Source organism: Callorhinchus milii, unplaced genomic scaffold, assembly GCF_018977255.1.
Source record: "Callorhinchus milii isolate IMCB2004 unplaced genomic scaffold, IMCB_Cmil_1.0 Scaffold3, whole genome shotgun sequence".
Taxonomy (NCBI): domain Eukaryota; kingdom Metazoa; phylum Chordata; class Chondrichthyes; order Chimaeriformes; family Callorhinchidae; genus Callorhinchus; species Callorhinchus milii.
Genome location: NW_024704744.1, coordinates 53,874,486 through 53,899,022, shown reverse-complemented (window position 1 = coordinate 53,899,022; position 24,537 = coordinate 53,874,486). Strand labels below are relative to the sequence as shown.

General features: G+C 44.1%; 1 protein-coding gene across 8 annotated transcripts in view; it reads right to left on the bottom strand.

Annotated features, from left to right (window-relative positions):
- acoxl (acyl-CoA oxidase-like) overlaps positions 1–24,537 on the bottom strand; it is a 164,705-nt gene that overhangs the window by 126,343 nt on the left and 13,825 nt on the right. For 3 of the 8 annotated variants that reach the window (XM_042332935.1, XM_042332936.1, XM_042332938.1), the window contains exons 6-10: positions 20,618–20,732; positions 13,864–13,950; positions 11,460–11,532; positions 7,829–7,961; positions 2,656–2,690 (exon numbers count right to left, since the gene is read on the bottom strand). In XM_042332935.1, coding sequence (XP_042188869.1) covers positions 2,656–2,690; positions 7,829–7,961; positions 11,460–11,532; positions 13,864–13,950; positions 20,618–20,732 — 443 coding nt within the window. Of the gene's footprint in view, positions 1–148; positions 1,125–1,237; positions 1,892–2,655; positions 2,691–7,828; positions 7,962–11,459; positions 11,533–13,863; positions 13,951–20,617; positions 20,733–24,537 lie in introns of those variants that run through there. The other 5 variants (XR_006084928.1, XR_006084927.1, XR_006084929.1 and 2 more) reach the window with 5 other exon arrangements.

Below are 24,537 nucleotides of genomic sequence, written 5' to 3'. Positions count from 1 at the left end.
CATATGCACAGTACATTACACGTGGATCTTTCAAACAATGTACGTTACAGGTCTGCGGGCCGAGGAGCCCACAGAACTTGGCAGAAAAAAATCTGGAAGAAGCACAAACTTGAAAAAACATATCTGAGGGCTACAATTTTGAGGGTGCTCAAATATTTATTGACACGAGGTAAAAAAAGCTATGTAATTTACAACCCTACCAATATGCCTACCATCAGTGTGCTATGCTGTGTGTTTCCTCTTCCTAGCTTCTAATTGTTGACTTCCTATGTGCTGACTGGTCTGACTCGGTGTATCCGATACTTGTGTGAGAAGAAAAGTGAGTGGGGCCCCGAACATCCAGTATGTGCCCCCAGAGTGAATGGGTGGAGATCCATGGCCTTGCCACTTCACGACTCCACTCATCCAGGCACAAGTTGCTGCTGCATCTCGAGACATCAGCTTTGAAGTTGCCTTGCTGTGCAGAGGTATTTTCGGCCTTCTTTCAACAATAACTTGCACTTATATAATGCCCTTCACGCAGTCCTGTGAGGTGCCTTGATCTACACGGCTCTATGCAAATGTGGTGCGTGATGTAGTGTTGTGACTGTCATGGAGGACCAGGAGCTCTGACAGAGAGAAGGATGTCATCATCACCCTTCTTGTTGCTCTTTCACTTCAGCTTCCTCCTCCACCATCAAGGGAAGAATGTCATTGATATCCAGGTCCAATATCACATCCAAGCTTCCTGTGCTGGTTTGGCTACTGGGTGGGCTGTTGGCAGGAAAACTGGAAGGGTGAATGGAGCGATGGGTGGAGGGTCAGTTAATGGAGGGGTGGGTGCAGGGATGGTGGAAGCTCTGGAAGACAAGTAAAAAGCACATGTGTAAGTTTTGTTAACAAAACAGAATTCCTGATTAAACTTTGTAAGAGGCAGACCAGAAAAAAAGACTGCTTTTGTGGAGTTATAAATGCATGCACATCATTAACACAATACCTGGTAGCGGCAGGAGCCTTCCTGCCTCAAACTGCCTGTTGCCCTCAGGGATGATAAAAAGAGCCAGGATTGCGTTCGCCATGGTCAATAAGGGTTCAAGTACAGGCCTACCAGTCTCCCTACGCCTCCTGGTTTCAACAATCGTGCACTGAGAAGCAAATGTACATGTTCATACATTTCTGCATTGTGATGGCCCTCATTTCTGGAAGCCATGCAATGCAAAGGGGCACCTTCCACAACATTGGGTTCTATTGATATTACCTTGGTACTCGCCTTCATCTGTTCCAACATCGGCGTGAAGGGTGCTATATAAACCCATGTTGTTGTTGTTGTTATTAGTTGCACATCTCACCGGGGCTGCCACCAATGACCATGCTGATGGGTGACCTGGAACCAGACTGTAGCCCTCTTGTGCAATGCCGGTAGCGAGCTTCACAAAAAATTATAACAGGTTGGGCCCGAGGGCCCATCACATGTTGCAGCGCTAAGTCCTGCATGACGGATGCTCTGGCCCTCTCTTGGTTTCACAAATTTAATCCATTTGCGCGGCACAATTTCCCACTGAAATGGGTGCAGATCTACAGCCGAGCCATCCAGCATGCGATTCTCAACTCATTGTGCTTGTTAACCAGGCCACAGAGCCTCCATCTGACAGCGACTTCTGATTGCCTGTGGTGCTGCCAAAACACCTTTCAAAGACGAATGCTCACAAACCACAATATTCCTAACGTTTTGGAACTAATGATTTCCCAGCAACACTGTCTAGACTATGTTTCTATACCAAATTTCAACCCTCTCAGTTAAAACATACAACCACACAGTTTTATGAATTAAATTTCACCTGCAATCTTGCTGTCTAATCCTCTTGAAATTGCTTATTGTGATCCTCATTGTTAGCTATACTCCTTGTATGCTCTGCAAACGTTAGGATATATTAAAAAATAAAGCATTTAAATAAATAAGCATTTAAAATGCCCTGCCAACCTGAGATCTCAATAACATTTAGTAATACAGATTTCTTGTAATATGTGTGAGAAGCATCCATTGATAAACTTCCTATGCAACAAACAAAAAAGTTGTAAAGCTTGAAATGCAACCAATAATAAAAGCATTCTGACACTTCAGTACGGCTATGTAGCACCCCAACCCCACCACCACTCCTTCTTTAGACAATTCCTCTCCCTTAAAACTGGAAACCCCCTTTAGGAACCATTTACTGAAATGTACGCCTTCTCATTTTCTCTGATATAAACATGCCAAACTTGTGCATTAGGAAAAAAAAATCATAGCTTTCTGTAAGATGCATATTCAGTTCTTGTGGGCTTACACAACCACCCACGAGGAAGTAGCTGTTTCTTGTGTAGGTGGCGGAGGGGGTGCATGTGGAGCTACGCAATATTTGCTGGGGATTTCTGGGGATACCAAGTAATTAGCCACAGTGGTTTCTGAACCTGCAGACAGAGACCTGTGCTTTGTCAGGTCATGGAAATATATTGCTTGCAATGAGAATGAAGGCCATTATGTTGAATCATGGTTAAGGCAAGACATGGGAGGAAGGAATCAACAAGCTCAATTTATACTTCCCCTTTAGTCTCCAGAACAAACCACAAATGCAAGAAATCTAATTTCTTTCCATCTGAACAAAACCTTTTTTTTAAAAAACAAAACAATGCATTTACCTGTAACTGTAGCGGATGGCAATTGTCAATCCAAGCTAAAAAAGTGGAAGACACAGTATTACACAGTTATTACATATTGTTTAAGAAAGAACATGCATTTTTATCATACTTTGAAACATCTCAAAGCCCTTCACAGTAATGATAATCAAGTTCCGTGACTGATATCTGCACAGAAAACTAGCAGCCATTGTCCACAACAAGATCCCACAAACAGCCAGTGAACGTCTTAATCCAATTTCTGAAACATATTTTACTTTAATCTAAATCAAAATGAAGTTGAATGCACAATGGATTTGAGAGATCCAAGGTGTCTGAAACATTCCATCAATACATGTATACTAGAAGCATTGCTATTTGACTGTGGGGGGGCAGAAGAGAAAAGAGTCTACATTTTACATTAATACAGTTCCACTGATCTTTGCAGAGTCCTGTAAAACCACATTCAAGCAGATGGCTAGAGATACGTACATCTCTTCAGTTACCACCAGTCATCACTCATGTTGCACAAATACATATAATAAAGGAGTCAAGTGTGCAACATTCAGGAAAGGGAAGTGCTAATTTAATCTCTGTGGTCGACCTGAGTCCAGATTGGGAGGGAGAGGGGCGGTTTGGTCATTTTTAACAAAATGAAGTGGTTAGCGAGTGAACCGGATATTTGTTGGGATTTTCTTTGGTAGACCGGGTGTCTGACATATGCCAAAATCCATCACCATGCTTAAGAGAATCCAAACCATATGGAGTTCCATGGATCCCACCTACACACAGAAATTCCAGAGATATTTATTGGAATAGAATGCACACTCTCTCCCTGTAGGGACATATCTTGCTTACCTATTTCCCTGATAGGATAGCTGATGTTGAGTTCTCTGGATTTTTTTTTACCCTTTGTCAGCTTTTGGAAATTGCTGTGATCTAAGGAGGCTCACATTAGTGCTTCCCACCTCTTCTTGCAAACATCAGCAATTAGACACTAGTCTCAGTTTCTGACAATCTTCCGTTAGCCAGCATGAGATATGTAGTTCTTCAGTGACACTCAATTATGCAATTGCTTATCACCTCCCCCCAATTGGTTTGAACCCAATAGATACTTGGCACACATCTGATGCCACACATTGTGTATTCTGCTTATGCCACTGAACTGTAACAATTAAGTCACCTCCTAACATGGCCAATTGCACACAGCAGTGTGTCACAAACAGTCGTGGATTGAGTGATCAAATTTCTGAAGGAATTATTACCCCTGGAAAAGCAATCCACCAATTATCTAACAACCGGTTTACTACTTATTGCTAGGTAAACAGAGGCGTGTGCAGTAAGGAAATGTGTCCAAATGTTTTGCCCTGCCAGGAGTCAAATCCAGGTCCTCTCACTTGCGAGTTAAGTGCTCAAAAAAATGATTTCAGAAATGGTATTGACAGATAGATGACTCATTGACAAAGCTTTAGTAAAAATAAAACTTGCTGAACCAGGAATATGGAACCCACTTCTGATTGCTATTGATCAGTGGTTTATTTATTGGTGAAACACTATTTACTGATAATCATTCTGGATCCAATGTTGGATAGGTGCTTCCTCAGTTTCTGTTCTCCTTTGGCGTGGTGCTCAAAGCCAGGTAATACTATAACAGTAATAATTATAGTTCTTGCATTTGATACAACTCTATTACCCACAAATCATTATTTCAAGACTAGTCAAACACACAAATCCCAATTGATAAGTTAAAATCTATTTAAAGAGAAAATGACCAAATGTCAAAAAAATTTCCAACAATTCAAGTGTAAGTATTTACCAGGTCATCGACATCTGTGCCTAAAAAACTTAATCAAACTTTTGTCTCTGTTCTTTATCAGTGAAAGAATCAACTACACAGCATAGTTTACAGCAGCCATATCAGTCGCCAATCCAACCATTCATCAAACAGAAAAAAAACATTGGCAGAGGCAAGAGGCTTTGTGTTTCTATCATTCCAATCTTTTTCTACTTATAATTACTGCTCTGTTCATTCCACGTTTCATAAATAAAATATCCTAGTCTGCAAAATTACAAACAGTAAATCTGATTCTGATATTTAAGGGGAGAGAGAGAAAGTTCAAGTACACACAAACATTTCCTCTAGCAGGACACTTTATAAGAAGGTCTATAAAAAGGTCTCCGAATCCACTGAATGCATAAGCAAATCAGAGAAACCACAGTGAACAATGTGGGGAGGTCTAAGCATAGGAAGCAACTGGTACATTAGACTGCTATCAGCAGCAAAGAAAAATGACAAACAGCTTCAAATATTTGTAGGAAGTCCACACAGTGCCACTATCCACATACTATGAGGAAATCAATTGCATCACAATTTACAAAGATTATTTTTCTCCTCAGTGTAATTTGTCCTCAGCAAAGTTTAGAGAAAGCAATACATGTTCAAGGGAAAACCTCTGCTACCCTCTTGTGGATCAATACAAAAACAGCAGTGCCACACGAAACAATTTGTGTATTGTTTGTTATTAATTATTGTTCCCATCATTGTGCAGGTTAAAGAGATAAACACCAATCTCCGGGGCTTGGCAATAACTATGTGTCCATTTGGGAAAAAAAGCTCAAAATTCCTTTTGCATCCTTAATCTGAATTTTGAACAATAGTATATGTAGTTGTTTACAATGTCTACGCAACACCCTGTTGCATAATACCAATTTAATAAAAAAAAGAATGAAAGCTTCACTCTGTAGGTGTTGGATTGTAATGAACAAATACGTGCACCCCACAACGCATGCATGATATTTAAGCTTCATTACACTTTACACTGGGTTTAAGGTCAAAGTGACAGCATGAAACCAGTATCTGATACATGTCTGGTTTACGTCAGCAGCAGTTCAGTCCCTGCAGTTTGGGAAGAGTAAGACTTTAGATTGGGGGCAGTTTTTGATCTAATCTGATCTGATCTCCACATACAAAGGGCATTAGGTTCACATTGTGTTGCATCACATCTCCAGCAGTAGTCAAAATTCTATCCACTCAATTGTATAGAATACCCGCTCAACACATGCAAATTACTTGGCTTACTAACTGCTCCATCTCAGAAAATGTTTTCTTAAGAAAATTCTGCTTAATTTCTTTCTTGTTGTAATATTTAAACTGGCCTCTTTCTCATCTACCTGCTCTACAGCTTTCTCAGGATGAATGTTTTGTGCTGATCATTTTCTCCCTTTATCTTTTTCTCAATCTCACTTTAAACATAAACAGATGTCTTCCCTCACGCATCTCAGTACACAGCGCAAACTCCTTCAATCACACCGCAATGCAGCAGTTTGCAGCTAGGAATAGCACAGCAGACCTTAAACCATTCAAACCTCCAAGTTGTTTTAATGCAGAACAACATTTTTGTCTATCACCAATACACGAGCTTGGTTTTGTAGTGCACTGCAACACTTCAATCAGACCAAGACTTCCGAAACAGTGTGCCAACCACCAATAATCGCTTTTTTTAAAAAAAAACAACCCAAAGGATTCCAAATTCCTTGGCAATTTTTTTCTTAAAAACATTACAACAAAAAATAAGTGTCCTGGAATCCGCGGTGGTTCAGTGAGTGAAAGGCACTATCCAATGTAGCACTAAGCCAAACAGACTAGGGGGTTCAAGCATTGGTTTCCCCTGTACTGAACTAGCTGATCTCAGCTGAAGTGCTCCAAATGGTCTTATTGTGACGAGGAAGCAATGGATGGTGTGTAGAAAGGAACCCCCAGCTCAGACGTAATCCCTGGACCATCCAGCATCTTGGATATCCTCCTGACATGAACGGCGTTATATACATGTAAATTTGTACTGAATAATTCAGTCAGGGCTGCTTCTTAATGATCGCTATCCAGTAAGCCAGCTGTGGACTGAGTGACAACATATTTTTTAAAAAAAGTAATTTCTTTCCTACCCATTAAAGAGTGTTTGCTGGTAAAAGATTTTGAAAAAAACAAGCAGAAGTGAGGGAGAGATAATTGAGCTTAGGTTGACAGGGAAATTGTTGCTACCATTGTACAACAAAACTCAATTGTCAAGAAGTTTACATTATTTCGCTTTTCCAGGGGTAATAAACCCTTCAAAAAAAATTAATAAATAATAAAAGTAATATGGTCACTCACCCACAACTGTTTGTGGAACACTGCTATGCGCAATTGGCTGCTGCGTTTCACCCACAAAATATACAGTCAACTCACTTTACAGTATATTCCGTGAAGTGCTTTGAAACGTTTTGTAGACGATAAGGCACTACATCAAATGCAAGGATTATTATTATTATTTGACCAAATGGATTATCCCACAAACAGCCATACAGTAAATGAGCAATTTTATCTGGAGGATTGTCGGCCAGGACACCAGGAGAAACTCCCTTCTGTTTTCGAATAGTGTCATGGGATTTTTAACTTCCACCTGAACAGACAGACAAGATCTTGATCTTACGAATCATCCCAAGGACAACACCTCCAACAATGCAGCATTCCTCCCAGTACTGCACAATGTCAGCCTAGACAATGGTGGTTCAACCTTTTGGCTGCTGAGGGCTGGATGCATTATTTGGGAAACGTCCATGGGCCGCATAAGCAATATTTTTGTGTTTCCCTTCCAGAAACATAACATTTACAGGTTGTGGAAAGAGCGGGTGGGGGGGCCAGATGAAATGGAGGGGTGTGGGGGAAGTGGGGGGGCTCAGGCTTCCAGCTGGACCACCCTGGCCTAGATTATGAGCTCAAAGTGCCTCTACATTAACCAGAACGTGGAGGCCTTGAACTTACAACCTTCTGACTCAGAGGCCAGAGTGCTAACAACTGAATCAGGCTGCCACACTTCCATGAAATTGGAATTTGGCCGAAGGAGACTACTGGCGGGAGATCGACATGCAAGCAAAGTTCCAATGGACCAGTTAAACATGTCCAAAAACTGCACTTTCTTCCTAGAAACTCACAAATCACTATTATAATTTCTGTGAATGACATTACTCAAGCACAAAGCGCAGTTCACAAATTAAGGGCATATGGATTCCGATAGTGCGCATTAGCATCAATACTGTAAACCTGGATGAGTAACTGTTCTGCCAACTTCCCATGAACAGCATTAAACACTTCACAAGCCTTCCACTTAATTTCTATTATTCTTGCTAATCAAAAGAAATGGTAAGAAATTGCATTTACCTTCATAGCAGCCACGGCTTGAAATACTAAGGCAATTCTCGTTGGGGTAAGAGCTGCTAACATAGCATTAAAACGAGCAGTTTTGTCTTTAATGGGCGACTCATAAACTCCATGTTGAGATACTGAGCCAAATCTGTATGAAGAAATCAAACATATCTTCACATCTGGTATAATTTCCACACATAGGCAGTGCCAAAACGTTTACAAATCTTAAAGGAAAGGACTTATTAGGAATTTAACAATGCTACATTCATCCCATAGCGCTGACAAGTCAAATTTCAAAGCTTCAAAGCTTGCTCCTCCCCAGAGGTACAATTTAACATCACAGATGACCAAATAGACATCAAGTCCTCTGTTTGCAATTTGTTTGGTTCTTGCTGAAATTGAATATAGAGCTTCGAGGTTTCACTGATCTAAAGGAGAAAGCCCTCAAACTCCAAAGTATAATGCAGCAAAACCATTTATAGCTTTATAATTACAACCCTTTTCATACAGAAATAAACAATCTGAAGCAGTGATGAGGAGGTATTGAGAAACCCTGGCATTTCTTATTTTAATTTTATAAAATAATAGCAATTTACTAAAAAAAATCAATTATTTAGATCTGTGAAACAAAATGTTTTAACTTTTTGGCATTTGAAACAAGATTGTACTAATATGCACAGCAAACGTTCTTTGATGAAATAACCAAGAATAGATGTTATTCAGAATGGACAGATGGAAAGTATTAGGACCATTGCTTTTCTCCATTTATACAAATGATCCGTATTCCTGTATAAGACGATTTCTAAGTTAGCAGATAACACAAAAATAGGAAATGTAGCTAACATTGAAGAAGATTGTAAGTAATTTTAGTGAGACATAGACAGATTAATTGATTGGTCAGATAAATGGTAAATTAAATTTAATGTGGACAAATGAGATTATATATTTTGGGAGAAAACATAAGGAGCAATTATGTTGGGTGGTAATATTTTAAAAGGAATGCAAGAATAGATGGACTTAGGGGTTATTGTACATAAATCCTTAAAAGGTAGATGGACAAAGCTGTCCATAAAGCAAATGGAATCCTAGGTTTTGTAAATATGGGTATAAAATATAAAACAAGAGGTAGTACTAAACTTGTATAAATTGTTAGTTAGACCACAGATTGAATATTGTGTTCAATTTTGGTCACCTCAATTTTGGAAAGAGGTCAAGATGATAGAGGGGCTGGAGAGGATATTTACCAGGATGATACCAGGGATGAATGGTTTGGTCTATAAGCAGAGCCTGAAGGAACTGGGATTTTTTCCGCTGGAACAATGATGGTTGAGAGGCAACCTGATAGAGGTCTTTAGAATTATGAAGGGTTTTGATCGTCAATAGGGAGATATTATTTCCACTGATCACTGAGTCACTGATTGGAAGGTATCAACTTAAGGGGCATCAATTCAAGATAGTTAGCAAATTAGAAAATGGGGAAGTCACGAGAAATGTTTTCACGCAGAGTAGTTAGGATATGGAATGCCCTGCAGGGAGCCGTGGTTGGCGCAGACTCTATATTTGTCTTCAAAAGGGGAACTAAATAAGTATCTAAAAAGGAGTAAACTACAGGGCTATGGGAAAAGTGCAGCTAAATGTGATTGAAAGGATTGCCCTTTAAAAGAGCCAGCAGACACAATGGGCCGAATGGCTTTCTTCTCTGCTGTAAATTTCTATTTCTAAATTTTCTGCTCTGTGAAATAATGCTAGGAATACAATTCACAACTAATGTACAGCCTGGATCAGACTCAACGAGAGATAAGGATGCTCAGTTACTCCTTCATTTGTGATATTACTCTGCGGAAGATCTACCAATGGTAGGAGGATCTGTGTGCCCACTGGGCTTAGCTAGTAGCGCTTTCGCCTCCAAATCAGGAAGTTATGGGTTCAAGCTCCTTGTCAAGATTTTGAATTCACAGATTAGGTTGACACTCCAATGCAGTGCTGCATTGTTGTAGGCGCCGTCATTCTATATGCTCCATCTTAGGGATGTCATCCAGACATGGGGTACACTTCCACATGTACGAGGATGACACCCAACTCTATTTTTCCACTTCACTTTGCGACCCCCCAGTCCCCTGATGTTCTGTCAGCCTACCTGTCAGCCCTCAGGAGCTGGATGGGCGCGAATTTCCTTCAGCTAAATGTTGACAAGACGGAAGCCATACTCTTTGGCTCTTGTCATCGGCCAAAATCACACGGCCTCTCCCTAAAACTCTCCGAACCCGTAAGCAACCTAGGCGTCAGTTTCGACCCCCAACTCTCCTTCCTCCCCCACATCCGATCCCTGACCAGCACCACTTTCTTCCACTTCCGACGCATCGCCCATCTCTGCCAATACTTCACTCCAAAAGCCGCTGAAACCCTGGTCCATGCCTTTGTCACCTCTCGGCTGGACTATTCAAATGCCCTCCTCGCCGGTCTACCCTCCACTATCATTCATAAAATCCAAGTCATACAAAACTCTGCCGCCCACATTCTTACCCGCACCAAACTCCGCTCCCCGATTACCCCAGTCCTTGCCAGACTGCTCTGGCTGCCTGTCCCAGAGAGGATCGACTTCAAGATCCTCACTCTTGTTTTCAAATCCCTCCACTCCTCTGCACCCCCTACCTCTATGACCTCCGCTCTCCTCACAACAGTGCCCGTTGCCTTCTCTCCACCGGGTCTGGCCTCCTCCTTGTCCCCCGAGTCCTCCGCTCCACCATCGGAGGCCGTGCCTTCAGCCACTATGCCCCGAGGCTCTGGAATTCTCTTCCTCACTCCCTTCGCCTTTCCCCCTCCCCATTTTTAGGTCTCGGCTGAAGACCTTCCTTTTCGACTGCGCCTTTGGTCACCTTCCCCCCATCCCTCTGACTCGGCCCCGGGATCCGTTACTGTGAAGCGCTCTGAGACGCCTTCCAGCGTAGAGGGCGCTATATAAATCCAAGTTGTTGTTGTTATCATTCAACTGAGCTGTTAAACTGAGGTCCCGCCTGCCTAGTCAGGTGAATGTTAAAGATCCCATTGCAGTATTTGAAAAGGGTATTTTTCCTGGTGTCCTGGGTAACCATCTTTCAAATAAAATTGGTTAGTCGATTTATTACTGTTTGTGGGACATTGTTCTGCCCATTGTCTATCTACAAATTACACAGTGACTACACTTTCTAGTGTATCCTATGAAGCTCTTTGAGACATACTCCCAACGCGATAGGTGCTATGTCAAATATAAAGATTATTATTGTATTTTTTGTATCTCTAATTCTTGCGCTGCAGTTATTGGTGTTCAAGCACTAAAAGTTAATGGAGCAGCTAGGTCAACGAAGCATGTGAAGTGACCCTGTACCCCACACTCAATCAATGACTGGAGCCACTCAGCAGGGGGCAAACAGAGAAGTGGGTCTCCAGGAGCCGAAAACAAAAACATGAAAAGCAGAGTAGATAGGAAAAGTAGGAAAGATTAGCGTGTTTTTAAATAAAGTAGTTCTTCCCCGTCCAAGTTTTTTCTTTTAATGAATTCTGTTGGGTTGTTGAGATATCTCCAAAATAGTTTTTTTTTCTCTCCCCGATAAAAGAATACAACTGACCGAAAAAGTTGCCGTGCTTTTTGAGGAAATAAAATACAAACTTGTTCAGTAGATTCTCCTTTGGAATTCGAACGCTGTCGAAAAATAAAATTCCATTATCGACTCCATTTAGACCTTGAGGAGGAAAAGACAAACAGATTAGCGACACTCTGCAGTGTGGAAATCTTAATGATGAATGGGCTGTAAAGTAATCTGAACATTTATACCCAACCACCAACAATGCAATAAATCTTAAATTACATATCTTTTTAAAAAACACACACAGCCCCGAGTGCGACTTGATGAGTCACCCAATGCCAACTACAAGCCTGATTGGTCAGTGTCAGGCGAGGCCTGAAACTGAATGATTATTCAGGATGATTATATCCATTCTCAGTCAAGGACAGCATGATACAGCAAGACACCATTCATCTCAAAACAGCAGAGGCAAGATTGGGATGGGTCACCTGTTCCATTTGAACTGACCAATCTCAAAGGAATAAAAATGGGGAGGACGGGGCTGGGTGAGGCTGTGGACTTGACACCACCCTCATCCCATTCACACTTCTCAATGGTCTCTCCAGCTCCACCATTCACAAAGTCCAACTATTTCAAAATGAATTCCGCCATCTGTGTCCTCACCAGTTCAAACTCCACACCCCATCTTCACAGTGCTCCACTGTCGCACAACAAATCAATTTCAAGATCCTCACACTTACCTATAAATCATTTCATACTGTAGTGGAGGGAGCGAGCAGGATAATAATAATAATCCTTGCATTTGATATAGTGCTTTTCATGTCTTCTAGACGTCTCAAAGCGCTTCACAGAATATACTGTAAAGTGAATTGACTGCACACTTGTGGGCGAAACGCAGCAGCCAATTGTGCACAGCAATGTCCCACAAACAGTCGTGGATTGAAAATGACCAATTTATTATTGTTTTATTTTTTGGAGGGATTATTATTAGGCGCATGGAGTAAGGAAACTTGCCCAAGGTTTCGCCCTGCCTGGAATTGAACTCAGGTCTCTCGCTTGCAAAGCGAGTGCTCTAACCACTGAGCTACAGGACTCCAGGATGATAGGGGGTCACAGACGGTTGGGGGAAGCAAGGCCATAAGGGCTCTGAAGGTGAGGACCAGGATCTTGAACTGTATCCTCTGTGTGATGAGAAGCCAGTGGAGTCAGGTGAGGATGGAGGTGATAGGGTTGTAGAATCTGGTGCAGGAGAGGACATGGGCTGGAGAGCTCTGGATGATCTGCAGCCAATGAAGGGAGGAGTTGGGGAGGCCCACAAGCAGGGAATTTGCATAGTCAAGCCTGGATAATAGGAATGTGTGTATGAGGGTCTCGGCAGCCTGCAGTGTGAGACAGTGAGCCGGGTGATGTTGCAGAGGTGGGGAAAGGCAGAGCGGGTCATGGCACAGATGTGGGGTAATAATAATAATAATAATAATCCTTGCATTTGATATAGCGCTTTTCACGTCGGGAGGACGTCCCAAAGCGCTTCACAGAATATGCTGTAAAGTGAGTTGACTGTATATTTGTGGGCGAACGCGGCAGCCAATTGCGCACAGCAATGTCCCACAAACAGTCATAGATTGAAAATGACCAATTTATTATTGTTTTTGTTTTTTGGAGGGATTATTATTAGGCTCTGTGTGGAGTAAGGAAACTTGCCCAAGGTTTCACCCTGCCTGGAATTGAACTCAGGTCTCTCGCTTGCAAAGCGAGTGCTCTAACCACTAGAAAGGGTAGAAAGGATAGTTGAGGGTCAAACAACACGCCAAGGTTCCGGACTGGCTTAGTAAGGTGGAGTGTGCATCCTTGGATGGTGATGCTGCCAGCGCCTGAGTTGTGGAGGTGCTGATGGGAGGAAAAAAAAGTAACTCCTGTGTGACTTTTGCAGTGAAATGATGACCAGATTATGCCATAGTGATAAGAAGACAAGGAGCAGATATAAAATTATAAAATGCTGAAACAGGTTTTACAGGACAAACAGCCTACTCATGTTTTTGAATCCTTGCTTCCAAACCTAACCAGGAACTGTTACAGATGACACAGCTATGTCTAGCCTTAACCGCTTGTGTCTACCTCAATTTGTGTCAGCCGAGTCTGGATTTTGAACTCAAATAGTCTAGGCCGACACTCCAATGCAGTGCTGGGGCGTACTGCATCTTTGGATGAGACATTAAACCGAGGTCCCGTCTGCCTGTTCAGATTAAAGATCCCATAGCACTACTCAAAAAGAGAATAGAGTTTCACCTGGCCAATAATCCCCCAAACAAAATTGGTCATTCACTTCATGGCTGTTCGTGGGACAATGCTGTGTGCAAGTCGGCTTCCACGTTTTCCTGCGTACAAAAATATACAGATACTACACTCCACAGTAAAATCCTGAGGAGTGCTTAGAGACTTCCTACCAATGTGAATATATCAAATTCAAAGATTATTTCAGCAACTCACCCTCTTTGTGCCTCATGTCAACTGCAGTAACTCCCGGGTATACTTTGCCAGCCTGATCTCGAATGGGTACAATAAAACAGTGAGGTCCTGCATGAAAAAAATAAAAAAGCCAAATTTAAAGCACAAGTGTTCCAGTTTCATTATGCTACATTGGCCAAGTGAATGGAAATAATATATTTAAACAAGTTTGATAATTTACTGCATTCTTCATAGTATTTCATTATATTGTAAACTGTAAATTCCAGTGAGTAAAAAAAGTGAGAGAAAAAACAAATGCCGAAAGAGAAATAACCTACATTTTTATAGTACTTTTGGTCAAAAATCTTAAATATCTCACTTACAGTAATAACTGTTAAGTGCATTGACTATTTTTCTAGCAAATTAGTCAGAGAAAATTACTTTCTTTCTAAACTTACACCAATCAAACTCCTCTTCCATACACCAACAACTTGTATTTATATGTTCCGAAATACTGACTGAATCAAAGAATTGAATAGTATTATACAAGCAAATTCTCAGAATATTTGCCACCTAGAACTTTTTTCTTCCTCCTCTGTACTCTGTCCAACGCCTTGGGACGTCCTCCCGACGTGAAAGGCTCTTTACAAATGTAATCTTGTTGTTATTGCTGCAGATGTCAGAGCATTGCACAACTTGACATTGACTTCAGCGGAGGACAAACACTGCATAAAAACATGCTTAATCTCCTCAGTCAGGTAAAAAACACAGAAACAGAAAATTCACTCACCACTAAAGATAGTCAAGCAAAACTGAAAGATATCAACGCAGCATTATTCAACTCTATCCAGATGCATCTAACAGATGGAATTTCAATGGCTCCAGACCCATGGGAGCTAGTGGTTTATACTGATTTATATAAATTGGAATCTTGTTCCTCGTCAGAGCAAACTTCTTCTAAAACTTCTAATCAAGGTTTCCTGATGTTATTTCATATGTAGTCCAGTGACCACCACTGTATTGGGGCGAAAAAAGCTTGCATTCTCTAATTTTGAATTAAATGTATTGTTTGGATTCACCAAACCCAGCGGTACAACAGCAACACTGTAGCAATTTAATGTTTGTGAAGCACAAATCACTAAAGTATCATCTAGCTCTTTAATTAATGCACTGGTACCCATGATATATCGCATCCTAAGCATGCAATCTGTGAACAATTACAATTTGTGCCATTTGCCTCACAGATATGTTAATGCTGAAAATGGGTTGCTAAATCCCATTACAGTGAGAAATCCTCCCTAGGGTAGCCTAACAACTTTGGCGAGATTCATTCCAAAGTTGAATAGGCATAAAGCACCCTTGTTGGCCCCTATGAAGCACTTTAAAATGCCTTCCCGACTTGAAAGGCGCTACTAAAATATTTAATTGCTGTCATTCACATTACACTAACATGGACATCAGCCAGAACTCTACAATCAATGAATTTATGCTCAATCAAGTCAGTTTATGAAGAGCTCAAGGGTAAAAATTATTTTACCAGTAACATTATTTTCCCTTGTTTGCCTCCACTCTGCACAGGGAATCGTTTACTTCCTTAGTGTTTCAAGTAAAATATGACAGTGAAATAATCTCCATAATCTCCACGAATTTCCCACACTAATTTGAACAGCTGTTGCAGTGTAACATGCTGCCTTGCAGCTTTGTCTCTCTTTTTTATATTCTGTTCATTGGATCTGCTTAATTGTTTCCATCAGCGGGATGAATCCTACTAGATGATACTAGCAGAGTGGTGAGGTACTGCAGTCAGTGCTGTTAGGGATCCTCCCTTTCGATTTATAAAGAATGTACAGCATGGAAACAGGTCACTCAGCCTATTTACACTCCACTTTACTCCACACCCATTCCTTACTCCCTCCCATACCCTTCTATTCCCCTCTCCCTCATATGAAGTCTAACTTCCTTTTAAATGCATCTGTATTATTGGATTCAACCACCACTTCAAGTTCCACAATCTTACTACCAACTGGGTGAAATAGTTCCCCCTAAATTCTCTTTTAGATACCCAAGTCTCTATCTTATATTTGTGTCCCCTGGTTATGGACTCCCCAACCAGTGGAAACAAACCAGTGGAAACAACCTATTTATGCTAACCTTATCAAACCCTTTTAATTTAAGTTTAGATACTAACAGTGGTGAGATTCTCGAGTCAGCCCTTAGAGGTATCTTCTCTCGGCGGCTGTATTTATTAATGTTGGTTAATGTTGACAAATTGCTTCACTGACATTCTTGCCTCAAAATTTCAGGTTCATCCATGATACTTCAACTGCAGCCTGGAGGGGGTGCAAGGAGGGTAAGAGAAAAGCAATTTGTTCTCGAATCATTTACTTTGCACTTAACTTTAGACGGATTGGGGAAGTGATTGAGTTCTCTTATCTACTTGATGTGACTTCCAGAATTACTGGGTGAAAGATGACTGTGGGATTAAACAAACCCTTGCAACAAATCTTCTAGCTTTTCTTTTCTCTTCTGTTACTTAAAAGCTTAAGAAAACATGCAACAAGAGGAAAGGCTATTGGCCCTGATGTCTTCATAAATCACACATTACTTTACCTTGGACTCCACTCACCATCTCTAATGGGACAATTCAGCAGTTAATACCTGATCCCCCAAAATAATCAATCCGAACATAGGATTTCAGCCCCTTCATCTATTCCGCCATTCTATTAGATCATGGCTGATCAGTACCTCAACTCCATTTGCTCTATATCCCTTGATATCCTTACCTAACAAACATCTGTTGACCTCAGTCTTACAAATTTCAATGGATCCAGCATTGATAGCTTTTAGGGGAAGAGAGTTCCAGATTTCCACCACTCTGTGTGAAAAACTCTAGAATATTCATCCATCACAGTTGGGAGTATTGCATTGTTTAGGGCCCTCAACACAGGAAGGATACAATGTCTTTAGACGTAGAGGGAGGGGGGAGGAGAGGGGGATTTGATTGAGCTGATTCATTGAAGGGAATTGATAAAAGTGATTTTATCACCTCAGTAGGTCACTCAATTGCAAAAAAACACCATTTTAAATCAAGATTACATTTTCACCTGCAAAATAATCACACCACTACAATATATCCTATGAAGTGCTTTGAGGCATAATAAAGTGCTATATCCAACGTAAGGATTATTATTATTATTATCATTATTATAAACAAATTAGAATAAAGCAAGAATTTGGGAACACTGGCCCAGAAGTGCTACTGGATGATACCAGCAGAGTGGTGACACTGCAGTGGCACACACTACCTGAGGAATTTCAAGGAGGTGGATATTAAAGTATATAGTATGAGAGCAGGGAAGCAGGAATTGGATGTTGGTGCAGTGACAAAGAGGAGTTTTTCCTACACTTAGTTTTATTACAAGGAATAAAACTGTGCGCATCTGAAAAAGGGAACAGAACTTAAAAGACAAGCACAACATACATGAAATCAAGTTAAATCTGTGGGTTCCATATGCTCATGAAGCACTTTGAAGGGTCTTCCTGATGTGAAAGGCTCTATATAAATGCCAATTGCATTGTAATTGTATTAATTAACCAGAAGAGGACAGTATAAGCTACCATACAAACAGAACCCACAGAGAAGGATCATTACACACTGATCACAAGATCAATTTGAAGGCAGAAAGCCCTTCGGTCCATCTGATCCCATCCTTTCAGAATACTTTATTTTAAAAATTAAGATAAATGGTGTGTGCATTATATTAACTAAGAATGAACGATTTACCTTTTCCAGTGATTAGGGTGCAATACTCTACTGGATTCAAAATACAGTAGATTAATCTAACACACTGAGCATTCTAATGGGAAAACTGCAAATTGAAGCAATTCATCCACATCTCTGGGCTTTGGAGAATAAATAATTAATTTGTGAATAGGAATCCACACATTGTGTAGTAGCAGGAAACTGGAGTTATTTTCACATGCAAGGAACTGGGGCTAAATCTCTGAGAGCCTTGAGCCAAGAGGCAGATGGGTTTATCAATTTGCTTCTGTGTCGGCAGCAAATTTTAATTTCAAATATTCGGAACTCTGTGCAACATAAACCCTGACCCTATCTATGCTCTCTTTCATAGAAGCAAACAAATAGTGGAACCAGAGGTGGCAAGTGTAGTTTGAAGCAATAGGTCACAGGTTGAAACCCACAAATATTCAGGTACTGAGTTCCCATTTAACAGCGACACCTCGAGGAGGCGAGAATAAAAGTTATAAAGCTCTCCACTCCTAATCAGAAATTCATCTACCTCTAGGCTGATCATAGTGTTCACCATACGATCCTCAGGGACAAGACGGGGCAAGTAACAGGGTCTCTTTGGGGGGTGAGTTAACAAGGTAACAGGTCTGGCAATGGAATGTCGGAATCATACAAAACTTGCCTGAGCCAGGCAGCTCCTTGGCATTGCTGATGACAGATCAGTCAGTCTGGTTTATAACAACAACTTGCATTTATACAGCGCCCTTCAGACGGGGCAGCATCTCGGAGCCCTTAACAGTGTCGGGGACTGATGCCGAGCAGGGGGGAAGGAGGAGGTGACCGTACGCATGGTTGAAGAGGAAGGTCTTCAGTCGTGATCTAACAACAACAATAAAATTACATTTGTATAGTGCCTTTCACATCAGGAGGACGTCCCAAGGCACTTGGCAGTCAGTGTTTTGGACCTGAGCTGGGGGTCAGGATGGGAAGAGTGGACAGCAGGGGGGGGGGGGGGGGGGGGGGGGGGAGGAGGGAGATCAAAAGCACGGTCGAAGACGAGGGTCTTGAGATGGGTCTTGAATGAGGCATGGGAGGGGGTGAGGCGGAGGGACTGCAGGATGGAATTCCAGAGGGTGGGGACAGAGTGGCAGACTGCCAATGGTGGGGCGGGCAAGGCGGGGATGTGAAACAGGCCGGAGCCCACTGAGTGGAGAGAGAAGGCAGGATGGTAGGGGGTTAGGAGGTTTCAGAGGTAGGGGGGAGCAAGGCCATGAAGGGCTTTGAAGGTGAGGACCAGGATTTTGAACTGTATCCTCTGTGTGATGGGAAACCAATGGAGTCGGGCGAGGATGGGGGTGATAGGGTCACGGAGCCTGGTGCAGGAGAGGACACTGAGGACCATGAAATGTCCTTTCTCCCCCACATCCTTGCCATTTCCGGCACTGCCTACCACCACCTCTGCAACATTGCCAGACTCCGCCACTGCCTCACCCCTCAGGATGCCGAAACCCTCACCCACGCATTTGTCACATCAAGGCTCGATTATGGAAATTCCCTCATCGGCCTTCCCAACTCTTCCCTTCACAAGCTGCAAATCATCCAAAACTCTGCAACTCCTGTACTCTCGCGCACCAGGCTCCGTGACCCATCACTCCCACCCTCGCCCGAACTCCACTGGCTCCCCATCCCTCAGAGGATCGAATTCAAGATCCTTGTCCTCACTTTCAAGGCCATCCATGGCCTTGCCCCCTCCTACCTCTCTGACCTGCTGACTCCCTATCAACCTGCCCGCTCCCTCCATTCATCGGGCTCAGGCCTGCTCCATGTCTCCCGCCCGACCATCGGTGGCCGGGATTTCAGCCTCTCTGCCCCCACACTCTAGAACTCCATCCCACGGTCCCTTCGCCTCACTTCCTCCCTTGCCTCCTTCAAGGCCGGTCTCAAGATCTTGCCTTTGGTCGCCTTCCCACCTCCCTGTCTTCCCTCGCCCCTACCCCATCCCGCTCCCATGCCGGGTCCTGACCCCTGACTGTTCAGCGCCTTGATGTCATCCCGACATGAAAGGCGTTCTAAATGTAATTTTGTTGTTGTTATGAATGCACGTATGAGGGTTTTGGTGGCCTGCGATGTGAGACAGTGGCGGAGCCGGTCAATGTTGTGGAGATGGGGAAGATAGAGCGGGTCTTGGCACGGACGTGAGGTAGAAAGGATAGTTGAAGGTCAACTATCAAGGTCAAGACGCCAAGGTTCTGGACTGGCTTCGTACGGTGGAGTGTGAATCCTTGATTGGTGATGTTGTCAGCGCCTGAGGTGTGGAGGCGCTGACAGAAGCCAATCAGGAGAGCCTCAGTCTTGTTGACGTTCAACTGATGAAAGTTAGCTCTCATCCAGGACTTGATGTCTGACAGACATTCTGTCAGGACAGCAGTGGTCCTGGAGTCAAGGGTGGAGGCAGAGAGATAGAGTTGAGTGTCATCCGCATACATGTGGAAGTTGACCCCATGTCTGCGGATGATGTCACGAAGAGGGAGCATATAGATACTGAAGAGGGGGCAAGGCAGAGGGATGGGGCAAAGAGTTCCAAAGCTTCAGGGTGTAGTGGTTGAAAGCGCATCCGTGATTTCAGGACTTGAAGGAGCAGATCAATAACTAGGGACTGGGATTCTTCCCACTTTGTTCATGTGAAGCCTGTAATCCAAATCCTTAACAGATAGAGTAGCTTTAGCTGAACAAGCAGCAGGAAGTTTGCCAAGTCATGTTCACAATATCAAGCTTTGCGTTTTTAGCTGATTAACTACAGCAGTAACGCAAAGCACACACTGACATCCCTAAGCATCAATTCTTGCCATCCTGCGGAAACTGCAAGCTTTTAGCCACAGGAAGTCGTGTACCCCATTGGGACAATGTCATGTTAGATCGCTATTGGAGACTTCTACTCCAACCTCCATTTCCCTAGTCTTCTCCCATGCCTTTTTAGGGTTTATTCCACAGCACCCAAATATGCATTTTTTTTAATATATAAAAATGGATACTTAAAGTACAAACCTTGCCACTCTCCATTGACGTAGAGTTGAGCAAACACAGCGGCATAGTTTCCTTGCATTGCGTTCCCAATGTACATCTTCTTAGCATCTTCACAAGGAGTATGAATAACAAATTCCTACAAGTGTGTGTGTATGGGGGGGGGGGGGGGAGAGGAAGAGATGAGGGGGGTTGAAACAGAAAGAGAGATTTTACAAAATGGAATTATCACACCTTACACTACAATAACAACAACTTGCATTTATACAGCGCTCCTCATGCAGGCTAGCACCCTGAGCACTTGACAGTGGCGGAGCACGATGCAGAGCCGGGGGAGGAGGAGATGATCGTAGGTAGGGTCAAATAGGAAAGTCTTCAGGCACGACCTGAAGATTGGGAAAGAAGGGGTAAGGCGGAGTGATAGAGGAAGAAGGTTCCAGAGTTTCAGGATGTAGTGGCTAAAAGTGCAGCCACCGATGGTGGAACAGAGGGCACGAGGGACATGCAAAAGGCCAGTCGAGCGGAGGCAGCGGTTTGGGAGGTAAGCAGTTCAGAAAGGTAGGGAGGTGCCAGGGAATGAAGGGATTTGAAAACAAGCGTGAGGATCTTGAAATTAATCCGTTCAGTGATAGAGAGCCAGTGGAGCCTGGCTTGCACTGGTGTGATGGGGGTATGGAGTTTAGTATGGGTGAGTACACGGGAGGCGGAGTTTGGGATCGGCTGGATCATGTGTATGGTGGAGCTGGGGAGACCAGGGAGGAAGGCATTTGAAAAATCAAGTCGGGAGGTAACGAATGCATAACTAAACCACAATTTTGAAATTAACTTAAAACATCAGGTGATGGAGCTGTAGCTCACGAACCAGGAGTTCACTGTTCTGTGCTGCGTTTGCTGGTCTCAGCTGGGGTAGCACGGGGAGGCAGCCTTCACAGGGTCATGGAGGGAGAAGATCAGCCAGGGTTCCTGCACCTGATCCCTCTTCAGCACCCTGAACTGACTGTGCATGTGTGGTATACCAAGCAGGGAGAGGTCCGGCTCAGCTGTCATGCTCTCTGCAGTTGAGTGGCTACCAAGGCTCACACATGAATAACTGTCATTTGGGCAGAGTGTCTCAGAGGGTAATGAACTCCCATGAAACTACCCCCCATCAAGAGCGCACAGTGAGGAGAAAATTAGGAAAATAATTGGACACACTATACCATATTTTAAAAAAAGAAATGAAGTCAACGGACATTGGATTGTCCTTGCCACCAAGTAATGATACTGGCTTTTGATCTCAATTCCCAACAAAGTACATTCCTAATGCAATGTGTGATCAAACATACTCCCGCTTAAGGCAACAACAACAACAAAATTACATTTGTAAAGCACCTTTCACGTCGGGAGGCCATCCTAGACAAGAGTTACGGACCTGAGCTGGGGGTCGGAGTGGGGCAGGGCGGAGGGCAGGGGCGGAGATCGAAAGCACGGTCGAGGAAGAGGGTCTTGAGGTGGGTCTTGAAGGTGGCGAGGGAGGGGGCGAGACAGAGGAACTGCGGGATGGAGTTCCAGGGAGTGGGTGCAGAGTGGTGGAAGGCCTGCCTGCCAATAGTGGGGCAAGCAAGGCGGGGGATGTGAAGCAGGCCAGAGCCCGCTGAGCGGGAGTGAATGGGGTGATAGGGGATAGGAGGTCGGAGAGGTGGGGGGTGCAAGACCATCAAGGACTTTGAAGGTGAGGACCAGGATCCTGTATCCTCTGTGTGATGGGAAGCCAGTGGAGTTGGGCAAGGATGGGGGTGATAGGGTTGTGGAGCCTGGTGCAGGAGAGGACATGGGCTGTAGAGTTCTGGATGATCTGCAGCCTATGGAGGGAGCAGTTGGGGAGGCCGACAAGCAGTGAGTTTGCATAGTCAAGTCCCGATGTAATGAAGGCATGTATGAGGATTTCAGCGGCCTGCGGTGTGAGACAAGTGTTGGAGCCGGGTGACGTTGTGGAGGTGGGGGAAGGTAGAGCGGGTCATGGCGCAGATATGGGGTAGAAAGGATAGTTGAGGGTCAAGCAAGACTCCAAGGTTCTGGACTGGCTTAGTTAGGTGGAGTGTGCAACCATGGATGGTAATGCTGTCAGCGCTTGAGGTGTAGAGGCGCTGACGGGAGCCAATCAGGAGAGCCTCAGTCTTGTTGACGTTGAACTGAAGAAAGTTGTCTCTCATTCAGGACTTGATGTCTGACATCAAGATGAAGTGCAGGTGGTGTGAGAGGTACGATTTGAACCAGTCAAGGACAGAGCCGTGGAGGTTGAGTTGAGAGGAGAGGCGGTGGATGAGGATAGAGTGGCCAACAGTGTCGAAAGCAGCAGGGAGGTCAAGGAGGACGAGGAGGCAAAGGGAGCCCTGGTCGGAAATGGACAGAATGTCATCTGTCACTTTGACCAGGGCTGTTTCTGTGCTGTGGGCGACACGGAAACCCGATTGAGGGGTTTGAGAAGGGAGTGGCAGGAGAGGAAGGAGTGAAGCTGAGAAGCAACAACTTGTTCTAGGAACCTGGAGAGAAAGGGAGGTTGGAGATAGGGTGGTAGTTTGGGAGTAGAGAAGGGACCAGGGAGGGGTTTTTAAAAATAGGAGGATGACAGCAAGGGGTGGAGAAAGTACCAGAGGACAGGGAGAGGTTTACGATATCAGTGCGTAGAGGGGTAAGGAGTGGAGCTGGGAGGTAAGGAGGGGGCTAGGAATGGGGTCGAGGGAGCAGGTGGTGGATTTCATACGGGTTATGGTGGTGATGAGACAGGAGGGGGAGACCGGTTCAAAGGTGTGGAGGGAGGGATGGGTAGGGGCTGGGGTGGGAGGAGGAGATGGGGAGGGGGTAGCAGTTGCAGTGGCAGAGGCAGCTGAGCGGATTCCCTCGACTTTGGATTCAAGGAAGTCCAGCATCGCCTCGCAGTTGGCATTTGAGGTGAGAATGGGTGAGGTGTGAGAGGGTGGGCGGAGGTGCCGGTTCATGATGGAGAAGAGGAGCTTAGAGTTGTCCTTAGCCTCCAAGATTGTCTTGGAGTAGAACAATGATTTAGCGGAGGCGAGGGTGGAGCGGTAGGAGTTGATATGGTCCAGCCAAATCTGCCGATGGACAGTTAGGTTTAATTTAAGCCAGGTTAACTCAGGGGAATGTGCCTGGGCTTTAAGGAAGCGGAGGTGGCTGGTGTACCAAGGTGATTTGCGTGAGTAGGAGATGGTTCGGGAAGAGAGGGGAACAAGGGAATCGAGAGTGGAGGAGAGGGAGCTGTGGAGAAGAGTGACGGAGGAGGATAGGTCATTCCGGGAGGACTCCCAGAGGGGAAGGAGTTCAGATGACTCCAATGCAGCCAAGAGGGGGGGTGGGGGGGAGATTTTTTTCCAGGGGCGGTATGAGATGGAGGTGGGTTAGGTGCCAGTGGGGAGAGGGATTGAAGAGTTAAGGGAGATGAAGTGATGGTCCGAGATCGCTTTGTCGGTGATGGTAAGGTCCGAGACGGAGAGGCCCTGAGTGATCACCAGGTCAAGGGGGTGACCGCGGATGTGTGTGGCGGAGTGGCAGTGGAGGGAGAGATTGAGGGAAAAGATAAGGGAGGAAAAGTCAGCAGAGGTAGAGCAGGAGGGGGTGAAGTGAAGGTTGAAATCGCCAAGGATGAGGAGGCATTCAGAGCAAAGAGAGAGGGAAGATAGGAGGGTGGAAATGTCAGGGATGAAGGTGGAGGAGGGCTTGTGGGGGAGGGGGGGGGGGGGAGGTGGTAGATAAGAGAATTTTGAGGGCAAGGTTGGAGGGTTGATAAAGGGTAAGGTGCTCAAAGGAGAGGAAAGTTCCAGAGGAGTAAGGGGATAGGCCGAGCAGGGACCGGGAGATGAGAGCCACACCGCCACAATGGCGGTTAGCTCAAGGGGTGCGATGGAAGGTGTAGCCGGGTGGAGAGGCCTCATTCAGTGGGAAGGTGT